The sequence below is a fragment of the Notechis scutatus genome, chromosome 5, assembly GCF_049901735.1.
Source record: "Notechis scutatus isolate UNSWTSFEM ecotype Mainland chromosome 5, rNotScu1.2, whole genome shotgun sequence".
NCBI classification, from domain to species: Eukaryota; Metazoa; Chordata; class Lepidosauria; order Squamata; family Elapidae; genus Notechis; species Notechis scutatus.
The window spans coordinates 39,792,424-39,818,369 of record NC_142013.1 but is presented as its reverse complement, the minus strand read 5'-3'; the positions used below and the strand labels follow the sequence as shown (position 1 = coordinate 39,818,369).

Sequence of the window (25,946 nt, the reverse complement as noted above, 5' to 3'; positions counted from 1 at the left end):
CCCTCCCTTCAGAATACAGTTTCCTGAAATGAGACACAGAATTTAGGTTTGCCTGCAAAGGCTTGTTCTTCTTGGCATAGAAACCAGGAGATAAAAAAAATGCATGGTAAAGAACAAGCTGTGAGGGTGTAACTACCAACTTTCAGATAATCAAGAAAGAGACTGACTGCTAAGAAAACAAGTGCTGGTGAATAGAACATGCCCGTGGGGCAAATATGACAAAGAATAACCTAATCAGGCTTTTTAAAATGTCCTAACTGGAATAAGATTACTCAAAGATGGAATAGAAGATATTCATACCTCCTTGGATAATCTGTGCAGACCAGGGATTATCATTATGAAATGATTATGTGGAACTGAACATTCTTTGGCACAACCTGTTTGAAGAGATTGGCCTAATTGATATTTCTAACACTTCTGGTAACATTTAATGAGGCAAAGAATTACAAGATTCTTCCATAAATTTTCTTTTTCACCCTTATCTAATTATCTAAGATGAAGCCATAAAGCAAAACAATTATGTGACATAAAATAAAATTTTAGAGCTACAATCACCAGCATGTGGTGATAATGTACAACAGAAGAATGAAAATGATTTTTGGTATTATTGATTTCAAAAGAAAAAAAATACAAAATTGAGAATGCAGTTTGGAATTTCAAGCTGATGCTTATCCATTCTCAGGAGGCTTATTAGAAAACAAGCATGTTAGTTATTGAAATACTGGGATGAAGGCAACACTTACAGAACTAAATTAATAGGACTAAGTTCAAGAAGACCGTCTAGATCACGGATGTCAAATTTGATTGCGTCATGTGACGTATCATATTTTTTTTTGCTTTGGCGGAAAATAACGGGTGGGTGTGGCCTGTGCACGATGCATTCAGCCTGTAGGCCCCCAGTTTGACAGGTTTCCGTAAGTTTTTAAAATTTGTGGAAATTTTTAAATCCTAAAATAATGAAACCCCTCCCTCCTACCATCCTTTATATATAGCTCAGGAGAAGTCATAAAGTTTCTGCCTTAGATTACTTTGCTTCATATCTCTGCTGCTAACAGGCCATTTGAAAACATTTTGCCCAAAAAAAGAAAATCCAAAAGCTTCACTCTAATGTGTGCAGCATCACAATGATTATAGCCTGGAGGCATTTTCTTCCTCTAGAGACCCATGTATTTTTCTTCTTCATCCTGAGCAGTTGGGGGAAAAAATTCTTTAAGCAAGAATGTCAAATATTTTTGCATTCTCTCAAGAGCTGGCTAGTTTTTCAGAGTGCAGATCCTCATCAACAAGAACTGTAGCCCTTTTCTTATTCAGTCTGCTGATATTTGGAAACTATATTATAAACATTTCATAGGCATAAATCTTGAGGAATCACAGAAAGCCTATATAAGGTTTGTTAAGAGCAGACACACTGATTTAAGTGGTATATTCCACAGACAAAATTTCACCCTTCCATTTTTTTATGTAAATCACAAGCATTGAAATATAAAGTATTAATTTAGGGTGTAAAAGTTAACCATTTATTATCTGTTAAATTTTTCTTTTGTGCTTTCATTTTGCTTAATGTAAAAGGATTCCAACGTAGAAAATAGTGCCAGCAGTTCAGTTAAACTTTCCACCTGTGAAAGCAATCATTTAATTTTTGGGACTGCATTGTTTCCTTGCTTTATACTCAAGACTAAGATCTTTTAGTAGTTAGTCAGCTTCAAATCCATACACAAGGGAAAAACAATTTCAAATGCATTTTTGAAATGGAAAAGATTGTTGCAACTTTACCTGAGTGCGTTTACATTTGATAATACTGGATTATATTATTTTTCAAAATATGTTTCATACTCTTTTAGTAAACCTCAAGGGTCAGGATTAAAATTGGGCAGCTATTCAGATACAAGGTAGAAAACATCTACCATAGATGTTCTTGCTGTACTGGTCAGTAATTCCTTAAAGTTCAGGGTAAAGGTTTAAGGCAACATTAAATTGGTAGTGACACATAGTCTTTCCTGTTTCATATCTTTAAGTATGAGGATAGAAAATTCAGGCAAAAAGTTTAAAATTTTAAATCATATTTTTCTTTGGCCGCCTCTTCTTAAAGTTTCATTTTATTTCCCTAGATATGGAGGTTGAAGATGAATCCAAGCATGATGGGATCTCTTTTCACCCAAAATGTTACCTTCAGTGTTATTATTCTGTGGAGTGGCACTATTCTTTACAGCAGCAGTCCCCCCAACCTTTCCATCTTGATGCCTTCCCCCTTCTAAAGAAGACAAATGCATAAAAGTGTAATAGCTTTTGGAGTTTTTCTTCACATTATGTTGGGAAGCACTTAGCCTGGCAGGCAGGAGAGAACAAGTGAGCATCTAGTCTAGATTCACTGCACAATCATAAAAGGGACAGAACCAGACCTCCCCAAATTCCTTGGAGCTTTATCTAATTGTTCCCAAGGGAATGCTGTTGGACTGGAAAGATTCCTCTATTATAGGTAGAACACAATAAGGAAGTTAGTTTGAACTCTGCAGGTGTGAGCTTGGTTGTTTGTACCTGACACATTAACCTTAGCTAAAATCAATGACTGCTAGCTTAGTATTATAGCAAAGGGATATATGTCAACTGATTAATCTATGTGCTGACTAAAATCTATGTAAGCCTATTCAGTGCAACCAGATAGTTCACAGAGTAATTTGCAGTGAGCACAAATGAAGTTCTCCACCTGTGATGCAACCCTCCAAGTAAACAAATACTTTACCTGGCTTCTTCACCAAAACTGTTGTCAGGCCAGACAGATCTTCTGCCCTTTTGTACCAGGTATTTGTAGGATTCAGCAGCCACTCCTCCACTCGACAATCATAGGTCCCACTGTCCTGCAGTGTCATGTTCTGGAGAGTAAGAAGATATAGCCCTGGCAAAGGACTTTCCAGGTGCAGCCTGCTCTTCAAACCATTTAGAGTTGCCAACTCTCCATATAAAAGAGTGGCCTGCCTTGTCAGCTTTACAACTGCTTCTTTCTCTGGCTCACCAGATTTCCACACATACCATTCGACAGATAACTGGGAAGCTTGACTGCTCCGATTAGTGATTAGACATTCTAGTGTTACCCAATCGTTTTCTAAAATGGTTAGGTTCTTTTGGCTCTTGTTGACTTCCAACAGATTATCTAGGAAAATACAAGAAAATAATTATTAACTGAAAAAGAATTGCCCAAACATTAGGTACACTTCTATAGATTCAACTTTGCTCTGATACCTTTTTATGTGTTATCTGTAACTACAGGTAATATAGAAAGTCTACATACCCTGTTAAAATGCCAGTATTTTGAAATGTAAAAGTCAGACCAAGATAGATCACTTCAGAATTCTTTCAAACTTTAATAGAATCCATAAGCTGTACAATTCAATTGAAAAACAACCTGAAATCTTTTAAAGGGAAAAAGTGACAATAAAATGTGTAGAATAACACGGTTGCATAAAGGTGCAACACTCTTAAACTAATACTTTGTTGAAGCACCTTTTGATTTTAGGACAGCATTCAGTATTTTGGCATAAGAGCCTATGAGCATAGTACATCTTGCTTTGGGAATCTCTGTTCACTCTTGCTTAGAAAAGCATTCCAAATTTATCAGATTGCAAGGCCATATCCTACGTACAGCTTTCTTCAGTTCATCCCACAGATTTTCAATTGGATTCAGGTCTTATTCTGGGAGACCTGGATTCAAACATTTTTTAAAAATAACCAGGCCCTTGGATCATCGCTCCAGAGATATTTTCTTTCCAGATTCTTCGGTGCTTTCAACAATGGCAGAGTTTTTTTTTTATCTATGTGAAAATTAGCGGAAATATTCAGAGACGCATCTGCCTTGAAATTAGCCTATATTGAACAATACAGAACAGTCAAACATCAGGAGTTGACCATAGGAAATGTTTTATGATATTTTGTATTATGTCATAAAATGTTTTATAAATGTTATATATAATTGTCAAATTTCAGTTCCACAGAAGACATAGGTTTAGAAGTTTGGATGCAGTGGTGCAGGAGTTAGAGGGCAGTACTATGGGCTACTTCTGCTGCCTGCTGGCTGCCTGCAAGTTGGCAATTCAAATCTCACCAGGGTCAAGGTTGACTCAGCCTTCCATCCTTTTGAGGTGAGTAAAATGAGGACCCAAATTGTTGGGGGAAAAACGCTGACTCTGTAAACTGCTTAGAGAGGGTGTAAAGCACTGTAAAGCGGTATATAAGTCTAAGTGCTATTGCTACTGCTATTCTGTAAGTTAGCCCATTTATGATACGGTACCTTGGTTGAAAATGATGATGCACAGTTTTGCCCAGTTAGATTCAATGCATACAGATAAAGATACTTTGTATTAAGCCCATTGTTTCACATAGTTTAGCATCAGAAAAGCACATATATACAATATAGACCTGCATACTTTTGTATATGTATGTGTGTACATACATATACGCACCATGCAATAGGAATGATACTGCAGGCAATATGGATTCTTATGTAATAGCACATGGGAATGCTGCAGCTATAACATCAACTAATAAAACTGAAGGAGTGCAAATGTGCCAGTCAGAATATTTGGAGCAACAGGAATTCATCAGAGATTAAGAACTTTCCTTATAGTTGTCTTTATTAGGATATAACTTCCTCCTTAGAATTTATAAATTTATAATTGCTATTTAGTATTGTGGTATTCCATGATCTTAATTATATAATTGTTACTTGTATTTTTTTATTTATTAGAGTTTATTAGTCAAATTGAGTACTTTCGTTAGACAGAGCAAGCAAAAAAGAAATTAAAACAAACAAAGATTTACATTGATTAAATGTGATTCGCTTCACAGTGCTAACTGGCTATTAATATGATCTTTGGATAACATGATCACAATTTTTTCTACATGTTGCCCTGACTAGCACTTAGGTTCAAAGGATGTTTAGAGCTATGAGACTAAAAAAATTAAGATACTATGGCCTCCTCCATGCATGTGTCAGAAGAAAATATTTCTCTAAATCAAGGGTCTTCAAACTTGGCAAGTTTAAGATTTGTGGACTTCAACTCCCAGAATTCCTGAGCTAACATGACTGGGGGAAGAATTCTGGGAGTTGAAGTCCACAAATCTTAAAGCTGTCAAGTTTTAAGACCCTGCTCTAAATAAAGTATCTTCAGCAAATGGTAGTGATAAAATCTCTATAAGGCCATTACATACACAGAAGTTCAGACACTATAACACCTAGAACTACTAGTCTTCATCTAACTTTTGATGAACTTCCACATGGCAGTTTTTGTTTCTAAATTGAATCAGGATATTTTTTCCTGGCTTGGACATTACTCTGTCCTCCATTCCTTCTCATAAGCTAACCCTCTGCTTGTGACTATAAAGCTATCTGAAATCTGGTATTCTCAAACTGTGTTTTGACTGCAGTTCCCAGAATTCTCCAGCAAGCATGTCTTTGGGGAATTCTGGGAACTGTAATTAAAATATGCTAGAAGGTGCTAAGTTTCCAGACTTCAGGTTTTGTGATGTTTTTATGATAGACAGATATTTTAAGTGACAGTAGGTTGTGTGCCCTACATACGGTGATATAGGAAATAGGTTACAAATTAAAAGGTTTTCTAAATACTTCTATTTCTAAATTCAGCAACCTAGATTGTTATATTCAAGGACTTTTCTGACAGCTTTTACTGAGTGGTTTTATTAAATAGCAGGCTGCCATGGAATCAGGGAGAGACAAATAAATTAATAGATTGGCATTCCACAAATTGAGAAATAGGAGAAGTAAAATTTATTACAAGACAAAACTTGGCAGGACTGGTCAACTATGTATTGGTCCAGAAAGCTGCTTGGCATTCTAACTTTTAATGTTGTTAAGGACAACAAATTCCAGAAAGTAAGAATATCCCTTTAAATATATATATATATATAAATTGACCAAGAAAGGAAAAGAAGAACCAAGCACTATTTACATGCAAAGATTTCCGAGCCTCTCCAGTCCCATCTTTTTAAGCATAGTCTGCTTAGCCCTTGAGAAATATTACCTGGTAACTTGACAGTGACTTCAGTCCGGCCAGAAACTTCCTCTGCCAATTTATACCAGGCATGGTTAGGATTGAGCAGCCACTCTTCCACATGGCAATAGTAGCTACCGCTGTCACTGACCTGTGCCCTTTGCACTGTCAGACTGAAGAGACCCCCGGAGAGCGACCTCTCAAATTGCAATCTTCCCTTCAGCCCTTCTTCTTCCGCATAAGTGCCATACTCAAATACAGAGCTGTGTGTGGTCTTCAGAATGAGCTTCCCATCTGTGTCTGAGGGTCTATGAACATACCATAGGACTGCAAAATGAGAGTCTGGGCTGGTTTGAGACTTGACAGAGCAATTCAGAGGGATAGGCTTATTTGCCACAAGGACTATACTCCGCTTTGATTTGCTGACCTGTAGTTTTGTTACTTGGAGGTGGCGTAATGGAGGAGAAGAGAAAGAGAAATGCATGGATCAATTAATTATAGTGGAGACTTTACTATTGTGTTAAGCTTAAGATAGAAACTGTTATTATACAACAAAATAATTTAATGCACTTTGCAGCTGTTTAATCAATGTTATATTGTAGATATACAATTTAAGCCATCTTATGCTTCTTAACAGTCATCTTTTAAAAACCATAGTTAATATTTATATAAACACTTTCCCTATCTTTAAATGTGTGTTACCTAAATCATCACTTAATAATCTCTAGATAATACTATATAAATAACACTATACAGAGATAATATAATGTATTACTTCTTATAATACATTTTTTTTTAAAAATGTACCAGTTAAATAAAGCAAAACTTCCCAAATATTTTAGGACAATATATATGCAGGGCATAAAATATATTGAAAGATCAAGAAGATATAATTTTGTATTTCATTTTCCATTATTTGTATGCCATATGGAGAAAAAAGTTAATTTCTTATTTTACCCATACTCTTTTCTTTAACTTGTTTTCACTTTTATCCACCAAAATGTAAACAAACAGAACTTGGAGCTAGCACTTCAGAATAATCAATTGTGTAAATAGATTTCTTTAACAAAATTCATAGTAAGGTGTGAATATCAGTTATAATGAAGAAAATTAGAGATTACATTATAATTCTAATTCTCAAGCCATTAACTATACAATAATAATCACTTTTATAAACTATTAGATAACCTGTGACCTGTTGGTCATCCTTTCAGATATATTTCCTCACCTAAACAGAGAATGCAAGTCCAAATGCCTTGCCATGGTCCCTCTGCCAGCCATGGCCACATGACCCCCACTGACATTTTCCCTCCAAACTTCCCCATTGACTTGTGGGAAGGTATCAAGGAACATTACAAATGAGGATCACATGACTATAGATTATAGAAGCACAACACCACAGTACTAGTGAAATGGCAAGAATTTCCAAAAATTTCAATCTCACTGATATTATGTAAGTTATCCCATTTGAGATACCTTACAGTCAGGAGAGTTTTAGTAGTATACAGATTCCCCACTACTTTGGCGCTTTAAAACATCACAAGATGTAAAGTTAAATGTTACACTTGTAACACAGCAAGCAACACTGTGACTATTCTCTGACTTGAGGCAATTAGTAAAGTATTTTCCGCACATAATGTAAAAATAAAAAGTCCCCTGAAATACTAACCCAGGAACTTCCCCAATGTCTTCATTGAAGGAAAAATGTTGATATGACTTAGTATGCATGTCCACACCCACAGTCTAGACCAGGGGTGTTAAACTGGATTTCTTTGAAGGCCAGTTCAGCATTGTAGTTCTCTGCAGGCCGGCCAGGGGGAAGAGGGGACAGATGCCCCCTGCTGTCTAAAACAGGGTGCAGGGGTATGTGTGGCCCCTGCACCCTGTTTTTGGCCTTGCTGGCCTCCTACAGCACTCAAACCATTTTTGGCCTGAATGGTCTCCTGCAGCACCTCCCGTGCTCCATTTTGGCCCGGTCGAGTGCTGCAGAAGGCCATCCAGGCTGAAAACGGGGCTCAAGGGGTCATGCGCACCCCCCACATCCCATTTTGGCTGCCAGAGACACTGTGGGCTAGCCCTGCTAGATTTAAGCATCCCATGGGCCAGATCCTGCTCGTGGGCCTTGAGTTTGACAGCCCTGCTCCAGACTGGCCTAAGTGCATTTCTGTTGATTTTTAAAACAATCACACGTACCCACCTTTGCATTAAAAGCCCCCATTCTATTAATCCTTGCTTGCTTATCTGCTATAAAGATAGTAACAGAGGAGGAGAAGGGGAGGGGAATGAGGGGAGGAAGAGACAGTTCTCATGATACAGTAATAGGAGTTTCTCTTTCTAATATAGGTTTATGCATCTCTGCAAACATTAGAAGTTCCCCTGGAGCCAATATTGCTACTGGCTTTAATCAGTATGCTAATAAAGACTAGAAAGCTGTGCTATGCAATGATGTGACATATAGAGGAGTGAAGACCTTCTCACTTCTCTCTAGAGAGTTTACTTTTCAGGGAGGCTTAAACTGATGCTAAACAGATACTTTCTAACTTATCAGTTTAAGAGAATAATGTCAGCTACCAAGTTCAAAAGAAAAAGGGTTATTCTTCCTGGCCCTGCCAGTCCTCCAAGTCTCAGAATGAAAAAGCAACCAATTGACAAAAAAGAATGGGAAAAAAAAGAACCCTACTTCTCCCATTGCTGTTTCTACTCCCCTAGCTAACAGTTTATTTTTAATTGGTACTGGATTATTTCCTGGCACTGTTGCTAAGGGAGCATCAGTTGCTATAACCTCAGTTGCTATAGTAACTATATGTTAAGCGTGGAGCTGTAACACTGCTATTAAAGCAGTACACATACAATCCCAAGCATTATGTCTCTTTACATATGTGTAGATCTAACATATCAGTTCCTATATCTGTGGGAATATGCTGCAATGGCATATAGCAAGACAGGAGCAATACAACCCCCCCCCCATTCCCTCCTTTATTCTTTTTTTTTTAATTCATAGGAAGATAGAAAAATTAGAGTCCCTTTGAGATAAGCCCATGAACTGAAAAAAGAGTTCCCCAGTTGGCATCATGTTGTAATAGCTTTGCACCACCCTGTGGCCCATTATTGAAAAATTAAATGTTTTTGCTTTTGAATGACAATTGTCATTATGTTGTCCAGAAAACTATGGAAATAATTTTGAAGGTTATAATTTTAATCAGGCTTGTGTCCAGTAGATGGTGAAATTTCACATAACTTCGAATTGTTCATTGGGAAAACCTTGTTAGCTGATTACCAAAGTTCTGCAAAGGGCTCTAATTTGAGGGCTGTATACTAATGGATCTGCTTTCCATTTCCAATTGCTATAATGCTGCTTGGTGTCTATGCTTCTTTTTTCTACAGATTTTAATGCTAAGATGCATCACCTCTTGTGAAAGGCAAAGCATCTCAATACAGCACACTAGCTTTACATTTTTAATCATTGTTTGAAGGGAGCAGGCAATTTATTTAGCCCAAGATTTTGGTCCTTTGAGCATTGCATTTCTGTACTGAAATACACACACAGAGCACCAAAATATCAGCACAAATTTTTCACAGCAAAGTAAGGTGTAAAAATGGGACATTAAGCCTCTGCAAGACTTAGGTACCCTTTCATATTTTAAAATCTTTCAGCCTTGCAACAAAGAAAGAAACAGGTCCATTGTAGGGGATACAATAGGGTGCTGGCAAGCTAATATGACCTCAAAGCTACATATTATATACTCTTGCATTAAAAAATGTTTATTCTTCCATGATCTGACAGTGAAATCATTTGCACTTATCATGTTATTAGCACATCACAGCATTATGGACGATCTTCTTGGAAGAGAGTATATAGTCTGCCAGGCAAATACCATTTACCATTTGTACTTGCCTGGAAAAAGTGAAAGTAACTATATCAGGATATTAAACGATAGCAATCAAAGATAAATTGGCATATCTGTCATTGGCTACCACTGCACTTAGAAACAATTCATGAAAAGTACTACAGTAGTATAAAGTTTAGATGAAAAGGTATTGAAATTCTATTATGGATAGTCAAACAGGTGCGTACTCCTTTAAGTAGATACACAATGCATTTGAAACATATAAAAAGCTATAGCTGTCTCACAATTTTCAGTCTATTACACTCTTGCAAGGAAATTAATTAGTTGCAATCTCTCCACCACCAGATCAATAGAGAAAGTAGATAAATGTTGGCTCTCCTTATGCTGTCAGTGACATTAAGAAACAATACAGCAATAGCTCAATAAGCAATGGCAGAAAGACAAATATTTCAAGAAAACAATGACTGTTCAATCCAATTATTTAATGAATATTCAGTCACTTGGAAAAAATAAGGAAAGAATTAAAAAAGAAACTGAGGACATATATTGGCATCTGAGTCATCAGATCAAATTATGATCCTTTGTGGCCTTTAAATATTTTTAACTGAAATATTATATGAAACTACACACTCTTGAATTCATAGCTAGGAAAATATCAATTGTTATTTCTGTTGTTACCAAGGTAGGGAATTTCCATTTTTATTCAAAAGAAAATAACAAATCCGTAAATAATAAATAAAATAAAATAAAATGAACAAATCCATTGATCCAATTATGGTCTCAACACACACACACATACACCTCAACTGATTTGGGTGCTGAAGGTTGCAAATATACAGAAGAAATTTAATAACAAATAATCTTTGCAGCTGAAGAAGACAAGTGAGAGAACCTAAAATATCTCATGTTGCACTGGCCACCCTGAGTAGACAACTCTCTATGATCAAAATAAATATGCAGATGTAAAATATGCCCTCACTTTCCTTCCCGATAATACTAATTGATTTTTTTAAAAAATTCTTGAATTTGGAGGATAGAAATCTTAAACCTTAAGATTCTTAAAGGTTAAATCTTAAAGGTTATTAAATATTTGTCTGTTATTATTTTTAATGCATATTCTCTCATGGGTCAGTTTGATCCAGTGCTTAAGACACTAGACTAGAAACTAGGAGACTGAGTTCAAATCCAGCCTTAGCCATGAAAGCCAGCTGAATGACCTTAGGCTAGTCATTTTGTCTCATTCCACCCCACTGGGATGTTGTCTTAGGGAAAATGGGAGGGAGCAGTATTAGGTATGTTTGCTACCTTGAGTTAAATGTAAAAACAATAAAGGCGGTGTGTGTGTGTGTGTGTGTGTACATGACTGCTTCCCTAATTAATCATCTATTACTGTCCCCCAATTAACCATAATTAATCGAGCTAAACCATTGGCAAAATGTTCCATATAGTAGTCAAAGAAGACTTGTTCAAGAACTCAAAGAGAAGTAGGGGAGATGATGAGAAAAATGCTGATATATAGACAAAGCAGCACTAAAACTTGATACAGAATGCCATGGGAAACCAGTTTGCAATAAAGCGATTCAAAGTCTGTTTTGTCCTACTTTGAAGGTACACTTCCCTGGAGGCTAGCAATCTTCAAAGACAGCTTTCTCTTACAGAGAACTTACGAAATATTACAAAGTTTCCCAGTACTTGCCCTAGTTTTATAGTCTCTGACAGAATTTGGTGTTTTTGATGTAGGAGAATGAAGGACAACGGGGTGTGCAACAACAAAAAGTTAAGAAGAACTGTAATGAAGAATTCTCATTTGTATGTTTGCGACAGAGTTTAAATGAATTTCAGAAATAATCAAATTACTTTCTAATCTCAAAGTTATGGCTGAAAACATGACATCATGTTTACTTTCACTCAGTTCTTCTTGTTGTGAAAAATGCTTTCCCATTTATATGTCATGAACATACAAATGAGAATTCTTCATTCATAAGAGTTTTTCTCAATTTTTTGTTGTTGCATATTCTGTTGCCATTCATTCTCCTGCATCAAAAATATCAAATTCTGTATGGAGACTCTTCAAGTGTGTGTTGATTCCTGGAGAGCCTTTGGCAAGTCCCTGCAATTTTCTTGGCAAGGTTTTTCTTTGGGAGAGCGAATCTTGCCATTGTATCCTTCCCAAAGTTGAAGGAGAGTGAGCTTTCACAGCTAAGGTAGGACTTAGACCTTAGGATCTCCTAGTTTAAGTCTGGTGCCTTAATCACTACACTAAATTGGTTCCTGATGTATGTGTATTTTAAGATTATTTTCATTGTTACACAAGTTTGTAAGAAAATTGCTACCTGGACTATTACTTCTTATATTCATTCATGGTTTAATACAGTATTTTCGTTATGTCTCCACTGTGTTTTGATATTTATAATATTTAGCAAGGACTTTGTGAAGTTCCTTCCAAACATGCATAACTTTCCTAATATCAAACCTTAGGGAAATATATTCGATCTCATAAAAGTTATTGCCAACAAAGGAGGAAATATCTAAGCCAGCATCCAGATCAAAGTAGATTGTTGGAGTTTCCCTAACAAAGCCTTCATCCTCAGAAAGCAGGAACAATTTAAAAAACTTATACAAAGAATCTTGACAGTATTGGAAATGTCTATCACCATATCGTACAACAAGGCATCCTAACATTGAAATTCATTTTTTATAGCAGTTACCTGTTTACAATTGACATTAAGAATACTCTCTGAAAGGCCATTGGCAAATGTAGGTACAGTTTTGGAATCATTAAACTGAAAGAGGAGCAAGAATGATATTGGGAAATTCCTTTTACCAATGGAATATAACAGCAAAGATGAACGGTTCACAATGAAGTCAATTTACTCTCTTGGAGAAAACGATAATCAAACAAAAATAATAGAATTAGAGACACAGGGTATATGAACAAATCCCTAAGATATGCAATACTCTGGCTGCTGCATGCACTATCCTCTTGCATAACATAAAAAAAATCCAACTCAAACTGCATTAACTGTGCCAGAAATTGCATTAGAAAGCTGAATGAGAATATGAGCAAGAGATGCAGTGTTAGGTTGTGAAACTATTATTAGTGCAGTCATTAATGTCATTTCACTCTAGTGTTCGGGTAACAATGAATTATTGCCTGAAAGCAGGCCAACATGATTGAATTACTACAGAGGAAAGCTTCTAGATAAATATCAGCATTAACTCTTTCTGTAAGAGCCTTCAAGATCTCTCAAGAACTATGTACTATATTTAATAAAAGTTCATATCAGAAATTAACTCATTTTCCAAAGAAATTGGTAGTCCTCATCATGTCTATTTCTTCCCTACATTAGATTAAAAAGGATTTTTACAAAGAATCATCCCCAAAATTACACTGTGCTCCCTAAACACACTATTCAACATTGTTGCCTTTTAAAATAAAGCTGCAAAACTCTTCACATTTTATCAAGCTTTAAGTAGAGATTATTATAGAAGAAAATATATGTTGTTCATGGTTAAGTTGTGGATCCCTTGGAGCTCTTTGATCTTGGTTGTTTCCTTGAAAAAGGTTTTTTACTTGACCAGGTTACATCATCAGTATAAAAAGGACAACTTTATGACGCTACAAGTGGGTTAACATTACAGTACATCAAAAACATCTCAAAAATAATTAACAGACTACACAGCATCACTGTAGTACACAAACAGCATCAGCCTCTAAAACATTTTAAGTTAACAAAAACCAGTAGTCCAAAAAGAAAAAATAGAAGCCATCCCCAACATACAGAATAGGGACTGTAATAGGTCAGACAGGCAGAAAACTATCAGAATGCATCCATGAACACAAGTATCAGTCAGAAGACACAAGGAAAACTCCTTAATCTCACTGCCTATGTACAGATTCAGTCTTAGCTTCAACTGTGAGTATCCTGGATCAAGGTAAATCCAAAAGCACTGTGGAATTCTTGGAAACTTCACATTCAGAAAAATCAACCATCAATAGATATGTACAAATAATAGCAATAGCACTTAGACTTATATACTGCTTTACAGTATTTTACAGCCCTCTCTAAGCAGTTTACAGAGTCAGCATATTGACCCCAACAATCTGGGTCCTCAATGTATCCACCTCGGAAGGATGGAAGGCTGAGTCAACCTTAAGCACATTTACACACAATTCTAAGAAGGAAACAAAAAGATCAGAACACATGCTTTCCATCAGCCAACAGCCAGTTAAGCAGGAATCAATACAGCTAAATAATCAAGCAGAAAACAATATTGTACTTAAGGAACTTTCAAGGAGAAACCACACCATCATTGGCAGGGCAAGCTACTGGATGTAAACAGAGAGCAAACCCCTTACTCAGTTGTACCATGATGTTACCAAGTTAGGTAATGAAACATCTGTTAGAAAACAACCAAACACAGAGAGCACCAAGGACTGGAGATGTTTATTTCCATGATTAATGTTGTACACGCAGCATGATATATATATATGTGAATAAATGGATATATTTCTATGTGGAACCATAACAAATTTGATTAAACCCCAACAAAAGTATAGGGTATCAATAGCATATAAATTATGTCCTTTTAAAGGTAAGAAATACTGTTGCCAGATGGTAGAGAAACCTGATATTTAGATTCTATTATATTCTAGTCACAATAACAAGCATATAAAAATTGATTCTGATCAGTCATATATGAGCTAAAGCAATTTATACAAAAATAATCATGTCGCTTAAAGCAGACATGAAAAAATAATATATTTTATGATATATCAGATAAATTAGCTGCCTTTATTTGTATATACCGTATTTGCCGGCGTATAAGACGACTGGGCGTATAAGACGACCCCCCAACATTTCCACTCAAAATATAGAGTTTGTTATATACTCGCCGTATAAGACTACCCCCTCTTCCACACACCTTCCACTTTTGCACTTTTTTTTTTTTTTTTTTGACGCACTTTTCTGCTTTGGACAATTTTGAAATGAGCTAATCCAATTTTGAACCAAGAATATGCAAATAGCTATGGAGTTTAGAAATGAGTTTTAAAAATATTTTTCATTGCTTACCATTAAGCGTAAAATATGTTGTAAATAAAATGAGAACACAGGAAACGTTCTCTTCTCAATACAGCTGATCTCTCTCTATCTCTCTCTCTCTCTCTCTCTCTCACACACACACACACCAAAACCCGGACACTGAAAAGGCTGCCAAGGAACAGTATATTCAATGCCTTCTCTTTAATCAAGAAACAAGGAATTCCTTAGAATCTTTTTTTTTCCCCAAGTGGCCCTCTTTAAAAAAAAAAAATGGAGGTAACACTTTCATTCAAAAAGTCTTCCAGTATCTGGAGTCGCTCAGACATATTGAAGTGAGGCAGGAGAGTAAGTGAAATTTGAAATGATCCAGCTACCGTTTTCTTCCCCTCCCGCCCGAAGGCCATTATCTCCACGTCAAAACGAACGAGGGGAGGCAAAGAAGCCAAACACGCTAAAAGGATCTCTTATTTTCCTACACAAGGTCACACCTACTTTTCCGCATTCAAAGGACAACCTCTCCTCCACCACCACACACACACACACACACCCAATACCCGCAAACAATGTTCTGGGCATTAATCACCATTGCTACATTAACCTGGTAAATTTATACCCTGCCTCCCCAGTGTTGCTTTGACGGCAGGATTTCACACAGCGGGCGCTCGCTCGCTCTCTTCTCCGCTCTCCCACCGTTCGCACATGTTGGAAGCACCGTAAAACCTGATAACCCACCCGGGGCTCCCCATCCTTAACCTACAGCCGCCCGCATGCAAAACCTGCGTGCAAAAAGAAAAAAAGAAAAGAAATACGCCGCACGTGAGGATTTTGAATCCTCTCCTCCCCACACCGCTAAGGAAGTAAGAGGGGGAAAGGTTGCGCAGCGCGTGGCAGTGACACCCGCCACACACACACACACACACACACACACACCGCTCCTCCCCAGCCTCCCTCCCGGCTGCAACTCAAGCTCGAAGTGGGAGTCGGAGTCCTCCCGGCGTATAAGACGACCCCCACTTGGAGGCATGTTTTTCAGGGCAAAAAAGTCATCTTATACGCCGGCAAATACGGTAATACCAACACGTTTTAAAATAACTGCAACATTACAATAATTTATAACCATTTAGCATTTGGGATCCAGTCTAAACAAGCAGATAGTTGTTGATGAGTACATTATAGTATAGGCCATTGGGGCTTCTACAATTCTGTGAAAAACTGTGATGCTTTCTGGAATATATGCCCTGCTGCAGGCTGGCTCCATCTTTGTTGATTTAAGTCCCTGAAAACCTGATTATGCTCTTAGACCTGCCTACCCCTCCACCGAAGATCAGTGAGGTAATGAGATTGCTCATTGGTGTTTAATAAATCCTGCACCCTCTTAACCTTTAATTACAAATTTAATTTTTTAAAATGAATTTTTTTTTACATGTTAACTGTTTTACAGTTTTATTGTACACACTCAGGAGTCCCTTTTTCATGAGATAAGCAGCCATGGAAATTTGATGAGTAAAGAAATAAAATTGAGTCCTTTCAGATTTTCTGAACCTTTGCATAACTTTGTCAGTGAATGTTAATGGCTCAAGCTGAACTTCTGATGTATAAAAAGGAGACTGCTTGCCTACAGGTAATCCTTGACATATAATCCAAATAAGGCCTATTGCTGTTGCGTATCATGGCAGTTGTTAGGTGAAATGTGTCAATTAATGAAACCCCCAATCCCTAATCTCCCCAATGAAACATTAAATGAATGTATAGGTTGTTAAGCAGAGAGTGGGGTGCCTCTTGGGTGAGAGAGGTCATTGGAAGCCTAGTACTGGCCCAGGACCACCTGCCCTGGCCTTTCCTAGCCCCCCTCAAGATGTCCTATGCTCTATTTCCTGTGGCTTGAGACCCAACAGGCCTTTATCCATTCCCACTGGATGTCCCAGGGTTTAGGCCTGATTCCCACCCCACCAGGCCAAATATCCTTCTCCTCACTCATCTTTGAAGAACCTCCAAAGTGCTAGAATGCATGGCCACATGGCAGAGTTCCAAAACTGGCCATTTTGTCCAGGTTACAAAATGGTGCTCTCATTTGTGTCACTGCCATGTTGCCCAAGGACAAATTATTTCATTTTACTGACTTAACAAGGTCTGCACAGTGCTAAAGCTTTCTGTAGCATTCAGAAGCTTCTGCCAGACTACACAGACTTCTTGAAGGCATCAAAATGAAGCAGTTTGTCTGGAGGCCATCATTTGGTCCCTGCCCACAAATAAAAAATAGTGGCTGCATTTGGATCACCTCCATGCAGCCTAGGGATATTGCCCTCCTTCCATGACTTGAGATCCCTAGAGCTTCACCAACTAAGTATGGGGTGTGATGGGGTGTGGAGAGCAAGCCCAAGCTCTGCAGGGTTCTGGCAGGATGGGATGGGAGAAAGAGGTGGGGGAATGCTGTGATGGGTTGTAAAGGTTGCAGGCATGTTGCAGCCATTGTAACTTTGAAATGGGGTCATGTTTAGCTTTTGGAGGGGTCGGTTGTAACTTTGAATATTCATTAAATGGTCTATCACACCTTGGGGACTATCTGCACTTAATTTATTCCATAAACAAAAGTAATCATCCTTTATATTCAGTTAAAATCTTTACCTAGATAAGCTTCAAACCAAATACTACCTATAATTGGTGATCACTATTTCACATCACTATTTAGGAATTTGAACCATTGCTTTTCATGACAAGCCAATTCATTAAGATTTGAGGTTTTTCTTGTCATGAACTATTCATTTCAAGTCCCCTTTCATGGCATTTATATTTGGACTTTGATGCTGCTATTCCAAAATGGTGAATTTGTTCTTCTTTAGTTATTGTCTAATATTCTTGCATGTATAATTCAGATCAATGTCTTATAATACAACATTGCACTTCACTTGACAATTTGATAGCCTAATATTCTTCTGTAAAATTCTTTGCCACATAGTAAAATTTGTTTCCTTCAATGATAGAAGTTTGTCCAAATTCTGAGATTGCAAAGCATTTGCAAACCAAATTTCTGCCACCTCCCTGCTAGACACCACAATGAGTTTCATATTGAGGAATGCACTATTTTGTTTTACTGAGGCATCAAACCCCCCCTGAAAACTTGTATTTTTGACTCATTTGTCTATAGAACATTCCTCCAGATCTTCATAGAATACTCTGTCTACAGAACATATCTCTAAGAAATGAAGCTAAGAAAGCAGAACTCAAGTGAGAAGCAGGATGTCAACAATGGGAACGGATTTTAGAAGACAGTAGAGCAGAGATATTGAGAAGTGATACTTAAGAAGAATCTTAGATGATTCTAAACCAACACAAGAGTGCATGGGAAATAAACAGAAGAGAGAGATTTTCCTTCAGGAAGACAAATATGAAAGAAATATGGTGGAATTATATTCATGACGGCACATAGAGCTGGAAGATTACAATTTATCGAAAAGGAACTCTGGTGGCCCCATTGGAAGCGAAAGAAGAGTTGCAACTGGAGCCATCACATGGGTGGTTAAGCATGAATGTTCAGAGAGCTCAAGAGCTGAGGAAGATGCAGTCCCAAGTCTGTCTGGCAGGGGAGGGGCAGCAATCATCTGGATGGTCCACATGGGAGGACCAGCTGCCAATTGGCTGCCAGATGGTTAGCTGCCTATACTAGTAGAAGCAGGAGAGGATTAGTTAGTGGCAATGAGTGGCAAAAGACTGCCTCTGATGAAGAATAGCTGCTACCCCTGCTTGATCCACTGATGCAAAGAGCAGAGAGTAGGGAAACATAAAGGTAGTTGGTGAGTCTACTTGTGAAGCAGCAACCTTGCCCCTCCTAATGAGAAACACTGGGCTTGGGTTGATTAAATCAGGTGTGAGGGAAAGTTTGTTTGTCAGAAACAACTGTTTGCTCCTGCAAAATACTCTCTTTGGCTCTGTGAACTTTGGACCTTGTTTTGTGAACTTTTGACTTTGTTCTCGTCCTGTGGATTTTGGACCCTACTCTGAATTTTGAACCTTTCTCTTGCCTTGCAGATTTCAGAATTGCTCTTGCCTTGTGGATCCTGGACCTTATTATTGCCTAGTAGGTTTTGGACTTTTCTCTGTAGACTCTGGAGTGTGCTCTTGCTTTGCAGAATTGTGGACCTTGCTCTTGTGAATATCGGACCTTGTCCTTGGGACTATGTTCCTGTGGTTTGAGGGAGACTGTCCTCAGGGAAATTGGGACTGAACTTTACCAGCATAACTGTGGAAAAGTATGGGGATTGTCAGGTTGATTTGGGGAACTGCTTGATTCACGTACAGTTGTGTAATAAACATACTAGTTTCTAGCATCTGCTCCTGTTTGCATGACTCGGGTCAGTAGAGGAACAGACCAAACAGAAAGAATGAAGGTGATTAATGTAAGTAAAGAAATGGAGAATAATTCCAGAATTGGAACATGAACATTTTGAAACTATTTGTGGAAAAAAGGAGATAGAAACAAACATGCCATCTCCATGGAATTTTATTATATACCACCTGGGCAGACAGAAGGTACTCTTGACCATTCTTTCAAATAGTCACAGGATATTTTAATTAAACAGATATCTGTTAGAACTCCAACTGTACTAGAGTCAAAAGTCAATGAATCTTGTCCTCTCTTGTTGATTTCATTTGTCCGAAGGTGAAAGAAAATGATGGGGTTAAAATTTGGCTAACATTTAGATAAATGAGTCAAATTAAAAATGGTCTAGAAAGATTTGAGCTGCATGGAAAAATGAATAAGATGGAATTTAACATAGAGAAATGTCAAGTTCTGCATCTGGTTAGGAAAAAAATAAGCCACAAGTGTAGAAGGAAATGTGGTCTATGTAAAAACAATATGGCATTCTGTGTTAAGCCTGAGCCAGCAAGTGATGCAGGCTGCTAAAAGGGCAAATGATAACTTGGAGTAGCATAGAGTACAGATCACAGGAAGAAATCATTCTATTCACTACTGCTCGGTCCTCATTTGGAATACTGTGTCCAATTCCTGGCACATTTTAAAAGGACAGAGGCAAATTGGAGCTCAGAGGATGGCTACCAGAGAGTGAAGGTTCAGGAAATCAAGCCCTATAGGAATGGATAATGAATATGGGTTTGATTAGCTTACAGAACATATCGCTAGGGGAAGATATGATAATAATCTTTAAATATCTGAAGGATACTTGGAGAACGCCAACTTATCAATTTCTCCAACACCAACTTATCCATTTCTGTGACTTAGACCTACAATGAAGGCTAACATTCAGAAGACATTTTGTGACTGTATAAGCTGTTAGCCAGAGCAAAGACATGACAGAAGTTCTCCTTGGTGAAAAATGTTCAAATGGAAGCTGAATGGACATCTGTTAGAAAGGCTGTACTGTAATGGATCCTGCAATGAACAAGGGGTTGGATTAGATGAAGAGACAAAAACAAACTCATCAAATTTGCAGACAACATCAAGCTAAGGGGCTTAACACTTTGGAAGATAAATTCAAGATTCAAATGATTCTGACAGACTTTAATACTGAGCCTTAAATAATAAAGTATAATTCAGTGGTGAGAAAAGTAAGGTCCTATACTTAGGCAACAAAAACCAAATGCACAGGTAGTACCTGGGTCAACAGTAGTAACTGTGAGAAAGACTTAAGTGTCCTAGGGACCACCACTTACGTGTGAGCCAGCAGTGTACTGAGGTTGCAAAAAAGTAAATGCAGTCCTAGACTGCATCCATTGAGGGATAGTATCAAGTACCATGAGAAGTGATAATACCGCTTTATACTGCACTACTGAGGCCATGGAATATTGTATCCAGTTCTGGTCATCATAATACAAAAAAGTTTGAGGATATGTGATAACTGACTAATCAAATGAATCACATATCAAAAGAAAAATGCTTTTTCATTCATTAATATATTAATGAAGTCTAACCATGTCCACAAACCCTGATAATTCTCCAAGAAGTTAAAGGTGATGCCGCATTAGCAGCCGACCAGTGGTGGGATTCAAAATCTTTTACTACCAGTTCTGTGGGCATGGCGTGGTGGGCATGACTTGGTGGGTGTGGCAGGGGAAGGATACTGTAAAATCTCCATTCCCTCCCCACTCCTGGGGAAGATTACTGCAAAATCCCATTCCGTCCTCACCCCACTAAGCTGCTTTCCAGCTCCGTTCTCCTATGCAGGGCAACAAAAGAAGACCCAGCCAATCAACTGGGATTCGGGAGGCAGAGAATAGATGGGAACGGGGCCTGTCAGAGGTGGTATTTGCCGGTTCTCCGAGCTACTCAAAATTTCCGCTACTGGTTTTCCAGAACTGGTCAGAACCTGCTGAATACCACCTCTGCAGCCGACTAATAAAACTTTAATCTTAAGAAACTGAATAGAAACCTGCATATATTATATTATATAATATATATATATATATTGTATATATATTATGTTATATATTATATATACACTATCCTCTATTATATTATGCATAATATAATTATACTTAATGCATATACATACATGTGTGTGTGTGTGTGTGTATTCGTACATACATGACCATCACACAATTCCCTGCAGGGTTAGCAACATTACATAGAGCGCAAAACAAAGAAAAAATAAAAAGGCAAAGAAATTAAACATATTAGATAAAATTAAAATCAAACACAGCTAAAACTAGATTAGATTAGTATACCATTCCCTTTATCTTTATCTCTCTATAAATTTCTTTCCTTGTAAACCATTCTTTCTTCCACTAGTTCTATTTCCTACTTTACATATTTTATCTTTCAATGTTTCATCACATTTTCATGCTCTCATCAGCTCCACATAATCAAAACTTTTCAATCTTCCTTTCTGTCAACTTATCATGTATTTGTTTTGCAGTTAATCCTCATTCGTTCTTTCTACATAACATTTCAACCTGTTTCTTTCATACTTAATTACTACTTTTTTATTTAATCTTCATATATGTACGAAACTAGAAATGTGCTGTGTTCCTTCTTGCTTCAAATGCTCTACTATCATCCTAGTGCCGAAGAAACCTTCCATCAAGGAACTGAATGATTTCAGACCAGTTGCTCTAACATTTGTAGTTATGAAGACCTTTGAAAGACTAGTGCTGGCCCACCTGAAAACCATCACGGACCTGATGTTAAGACCCCTTGCAATTTGCCCACCAAGCAAATAAATTGACAAATGATGCTGTTATATGACTCTGCACTACATCCTACAACATCTTGAATTTCCAAAAACCCATGCAAGGGTCCGCTTTGTAGACTTCAGCTCAGCATTCAATACCATCATTCCATATATTCTTCTAACTAAACTAAATCAGCTAGTTGTACCTGAGCACACTTGTATATGGATCATAAGCTTCCTAACAGACAGGAAGCGGCAGGTGAAGCTAGGCAAAATCACATCAGATACCTGTACAATCAGCACAGCCCCCCTCCCAAGGCTGTGTGCTATCTCCACTTCTCTCTATATACCAATGACTGCATCTCAAAAGATCCTTCTGTTAAAGTACTGAAGTTTGCAGATGACACAACAGTGATTGGTCTCATTCGAGACAACGATGAATCTGCATAAAGACAGGAGATTGAACAACTAGCCTAGTGGTGCAACCAGAACAATCTTGAATTAAATACATTCAAAACCGTAGAAATGGTGGTAGGTTTTTGGAGAAACCCTTACACAACCACCTCTTACAATACTAGACAACACAGTATTAACAGTAGAGACCTTCAAGTTTCTAGATTCTATCATATCTCAAGACTTAAAATGAACATCTAACATCAAAAACATCATCAAAAAAGTACAACAAAGAATGCTTTTTCTGCACCAACTCAGAAAGCTCAAACTGCCCAAAGAACTACTGATTCAGTTCTACAAAGGAATTATTGAGTCTGTCATCTGCACCTCTATAACTGTCTGGTTTGGCTCTGCAACCAAACTAGACACAGACTTCAACGGATAATTAGAACTTCAGAAAAAACAATTGCTACCAACCATGTGGCATTATATATGCAGCTCGTAGAAGGGTGCCAAGCCACTTGAATGGTATTAATCACTCTGGCCGAAAAATTCTCCTTTCTTAGATGTCGCCGCTCAACCTCCAAATGGCTAGGTGGAGCCATTGAGGGTCCGGGTGCTGGATTGGTCCTTGGATGAGCTGAATTTTGTGCGGTGGAATTTTCCATGGTTCTTCTGTGGACAGGCCCCTGAGATCTGCAAACCACGGTCTCCTGGGCCAATAGGGTGCCACCAAGATCAGGTCCGCTTTCTCATCCAGTAGTTTTTGTACCACTTTGGGTATCAATGAGAGAGGGGGAAGGCATATAGGAGACCCCGGGGCCACTGGCACCGGAGAGCGTTGACGTTCTCTGCCCCCTGGGATGGGTATCTTGGAAAGAATCTCGGGAGCTGCGAGTTCAGGGGAGAAGCGAACAGATCTATAACTGGAAGACCAAATCTCTGAACTGCTTCCTGAAACAGGTCCGGATGCAGACGCCACTCTGATTGGTTGATCGTGGCCCTGCTTAGCCAGTCTGCCTGTGTGTTTGTTAGGCCGGAAATATGCTCCACTCTGATAGAGGTTAAGTTCCTTTCCGCCCAACGGCACAGTCTCTCTGCTTCCCACATGAGGTGTTTTGAGTGGATCCCCCCTTGTATGTTGATATGTGCTTTTGTCGTGACGTTGTCGGTCAGGATAAGTATGTGTCTAATTTGAATATGTGAAAGGAAACTGCAAAGGGCCAGGTGGACTGCCCTGAGCTCCAACCAATTTATGCTGTTCGATTGCTCTGCAGTTGACCAACGCCCTTGAGCCAAGAGGGACTGGAAATGAGCTCCACATATGAACAGACTGGCATCCGTGGTTATGATGTCTTTGGGGTTCTTTCAGCGGGCATCCCTTGTTGATGGCTGGAGCCGTCCACCAGTGTAGAGATAGCCGGACTTTTGTAGGAACTAACACTCTGGTCCTGGAATTGCTTAGTTTCGATCTTTGGAATGGAAGTAGGTACCATTGGAGCGATCTAGTGTGGAATCGAGCTCAAGGAACAATAGAAATACAGGAGATCATTTTTCCCAGTAGCTTAGACAAATAGGCTAGAGGAACCTGTTTGAGGGTTCTGATAGACTGAGCTAAGGTTTTAATGCTCTCCTGTCTCTCAGGGGAGAGAAACACTCTTCCTTCTACTGTGTCTATTATCGAGCCAAGGTGAGATAAACGGGTTGAGGGAAACAAATGGCTCTTTGCCCAATTAATGGAAAACCCACGTTGTTGAAGGGTTCGCAATGTAATTTAGGTATCTAATTCTGCCTGCCTGGATGAGGATGACAAAATCAAAATGTAATCCAGGTAGCACTGGAGTCTAACTGGAATGTTCCTAAGGTGTGCAGCCAGAGCTGCCAGAACTTTTGTAAAAGTCCTAAGGGCCGATGACAACCCAAAAGGCAGGGCAACGTATTTGAAGTGTTGGTTGTTGCAGCAGAATCTGAGAAATTTGGAATGAGAAGGTCTAATTGGTATGTGAAGATAAGCCTCTGTTAAATCGATGGAAGTCAAAAAATCACCCTTTCTTATGCTAAGGAGAATGGATTGCAACGTACTCATCTTGAATTTACGGTAGACTAGAGTACGGTTGAGAAGTTTTAAATCTAGGATTGCCCTCCACTCCCCCCGAACTTTTGGAAACTACAAAAAGAACGGAATAGAATCCTTGTCCATGTTGATCCTGGGTTACTGGTTGGATGGCCTTAATTTCTAGTAAGTGATTGATTGCTGTCTCCATCAGTTTCCTTTTAACCGGATCTCTGGAGATAGGACTATTCATGAAAAAGGTCGGGGGTGTGGAGGAGAACTCCAGAGCCAGGCCAAATCTGATGGTGTCATGAACCCAGGAATCCGATGTGGATGAGTCCCATCGGTCTGCAAACAGCCTTAATCGTCCTCCAATGGGAGCGAGATCCCTGTATTTATCTTGGACGGCGAAAACCTCTGTTTCCAGTTCCCCTGAAAAATCGCTTCGTTTGTCCACCCCTGCAAGGTCTGTCAGAGAATTCTGATCTATCTGACTGCTGGGCTCCCCTATATGTTGGAGGTCTCTGGAATCTGGGGGAGAATGGGCCTTGATAATAGGGACAAAAGGAGCCTCTCCGAAAGGGCTGAAAAACTCTGCTGTCAGAGCGACGACATGAAGAGCGAAGAATCTTCGATTCTGGAGGGCAGAATCTTCTTCTTGCTTCTGGTCTCAATTAGAAGCGGATCCAGGGCAGCACCAAACAATTTATCACCCGAAATTGGGGAAGAAGCGAGTTTCCATTTGTGTTTGATATCAGCTTGCCAATGTCTAAACCATAGCAGTTGGTGGGCCGTAACCTGTGATGCCATGGCTTGAGCTGAAAACGTGACCGAATTAAATGTAGCATCTGCAGAAAACTCTGCGGCCGCAATTAATTTGCCGATGTCCTGGTGTGCCCTAACATTAGAATTTGGTATGGTGTCCCTCAGGTAACATAGCCATCTGAGTGAGGTTCTGGTGAAGAAGGATGCGGCTGTTGCCGCCCTTATGGCCCACGCATCACACTGATGCGCCTTTCGTAGTGCTATCTCAACTTTCTTCTCCTCTGGTTTGAGGGCCTCCTCTGCTTCTGTGGGAATGGTGGAGGAGGATGCTAAGGCCACCACTGGTTCATCTACTTCAGGGGTATTCAAGGAATTAGAAAATCCAAAATCTAAATTAAAGAATTTTTTATCAAAGCTAGGAGGGGCTGGATACACCGCTGCTGAGGTCCACTGTTTTTGGATGAGGTCTGAAAACATTTGTGGAACCAGAATAACCTCAACCTCGTTAACAGGTTGGGAGAAAATCAAATCCTCCGATTCCTCCTGAGGTTCTGGTTGAAGAACGGAAAGAGATTTTTCAAGGCGAGCTGTGGTTTTGGCATTGAAAAGAAGAGATTTGAAAAGCTGTGGACAAAATAGCCCTGTAAAGGTGTGTTTGTCTGGCTTGATGTCCTTGTCCTCTGACATGCCTCTTTCTAGGGGTTCCTCCTCCA

At 38.7% G+C, this 25,946-nt stretch overlaps 1 protein-coding gene across 3 annotated transcripts in view; it reads right to left on the bottom strand.

Annotated features, from left to right (window-relative positions):
* IGSF3 (immunoglobulin superfamily member 3) overlaps nt 1-25,946 on the bottom strand; it is a 121,796-nt gene that overhangs the window by 4,803 nt on the left and 91,047 nt on the right. For all 3 annotated transcript variants that reach the window (XM_026664061.2, XM_026664062.2, XM_087966614.1), the window contains 2 exons: nt 6,033-6,443; nt 2,741-3,148 (listed from right to left, as the gene is read on the bottom strand). In XM_026664061.2, coding sequence (XP_026519846.1) covers nt 2,741-3,148; nt 6,033-6,443 — 819 coding nt within the window. The remainder of the gene's footprint in view (nt 1-2,740; nt 3,149-6,032; nt 6,444-25,946) is intronic.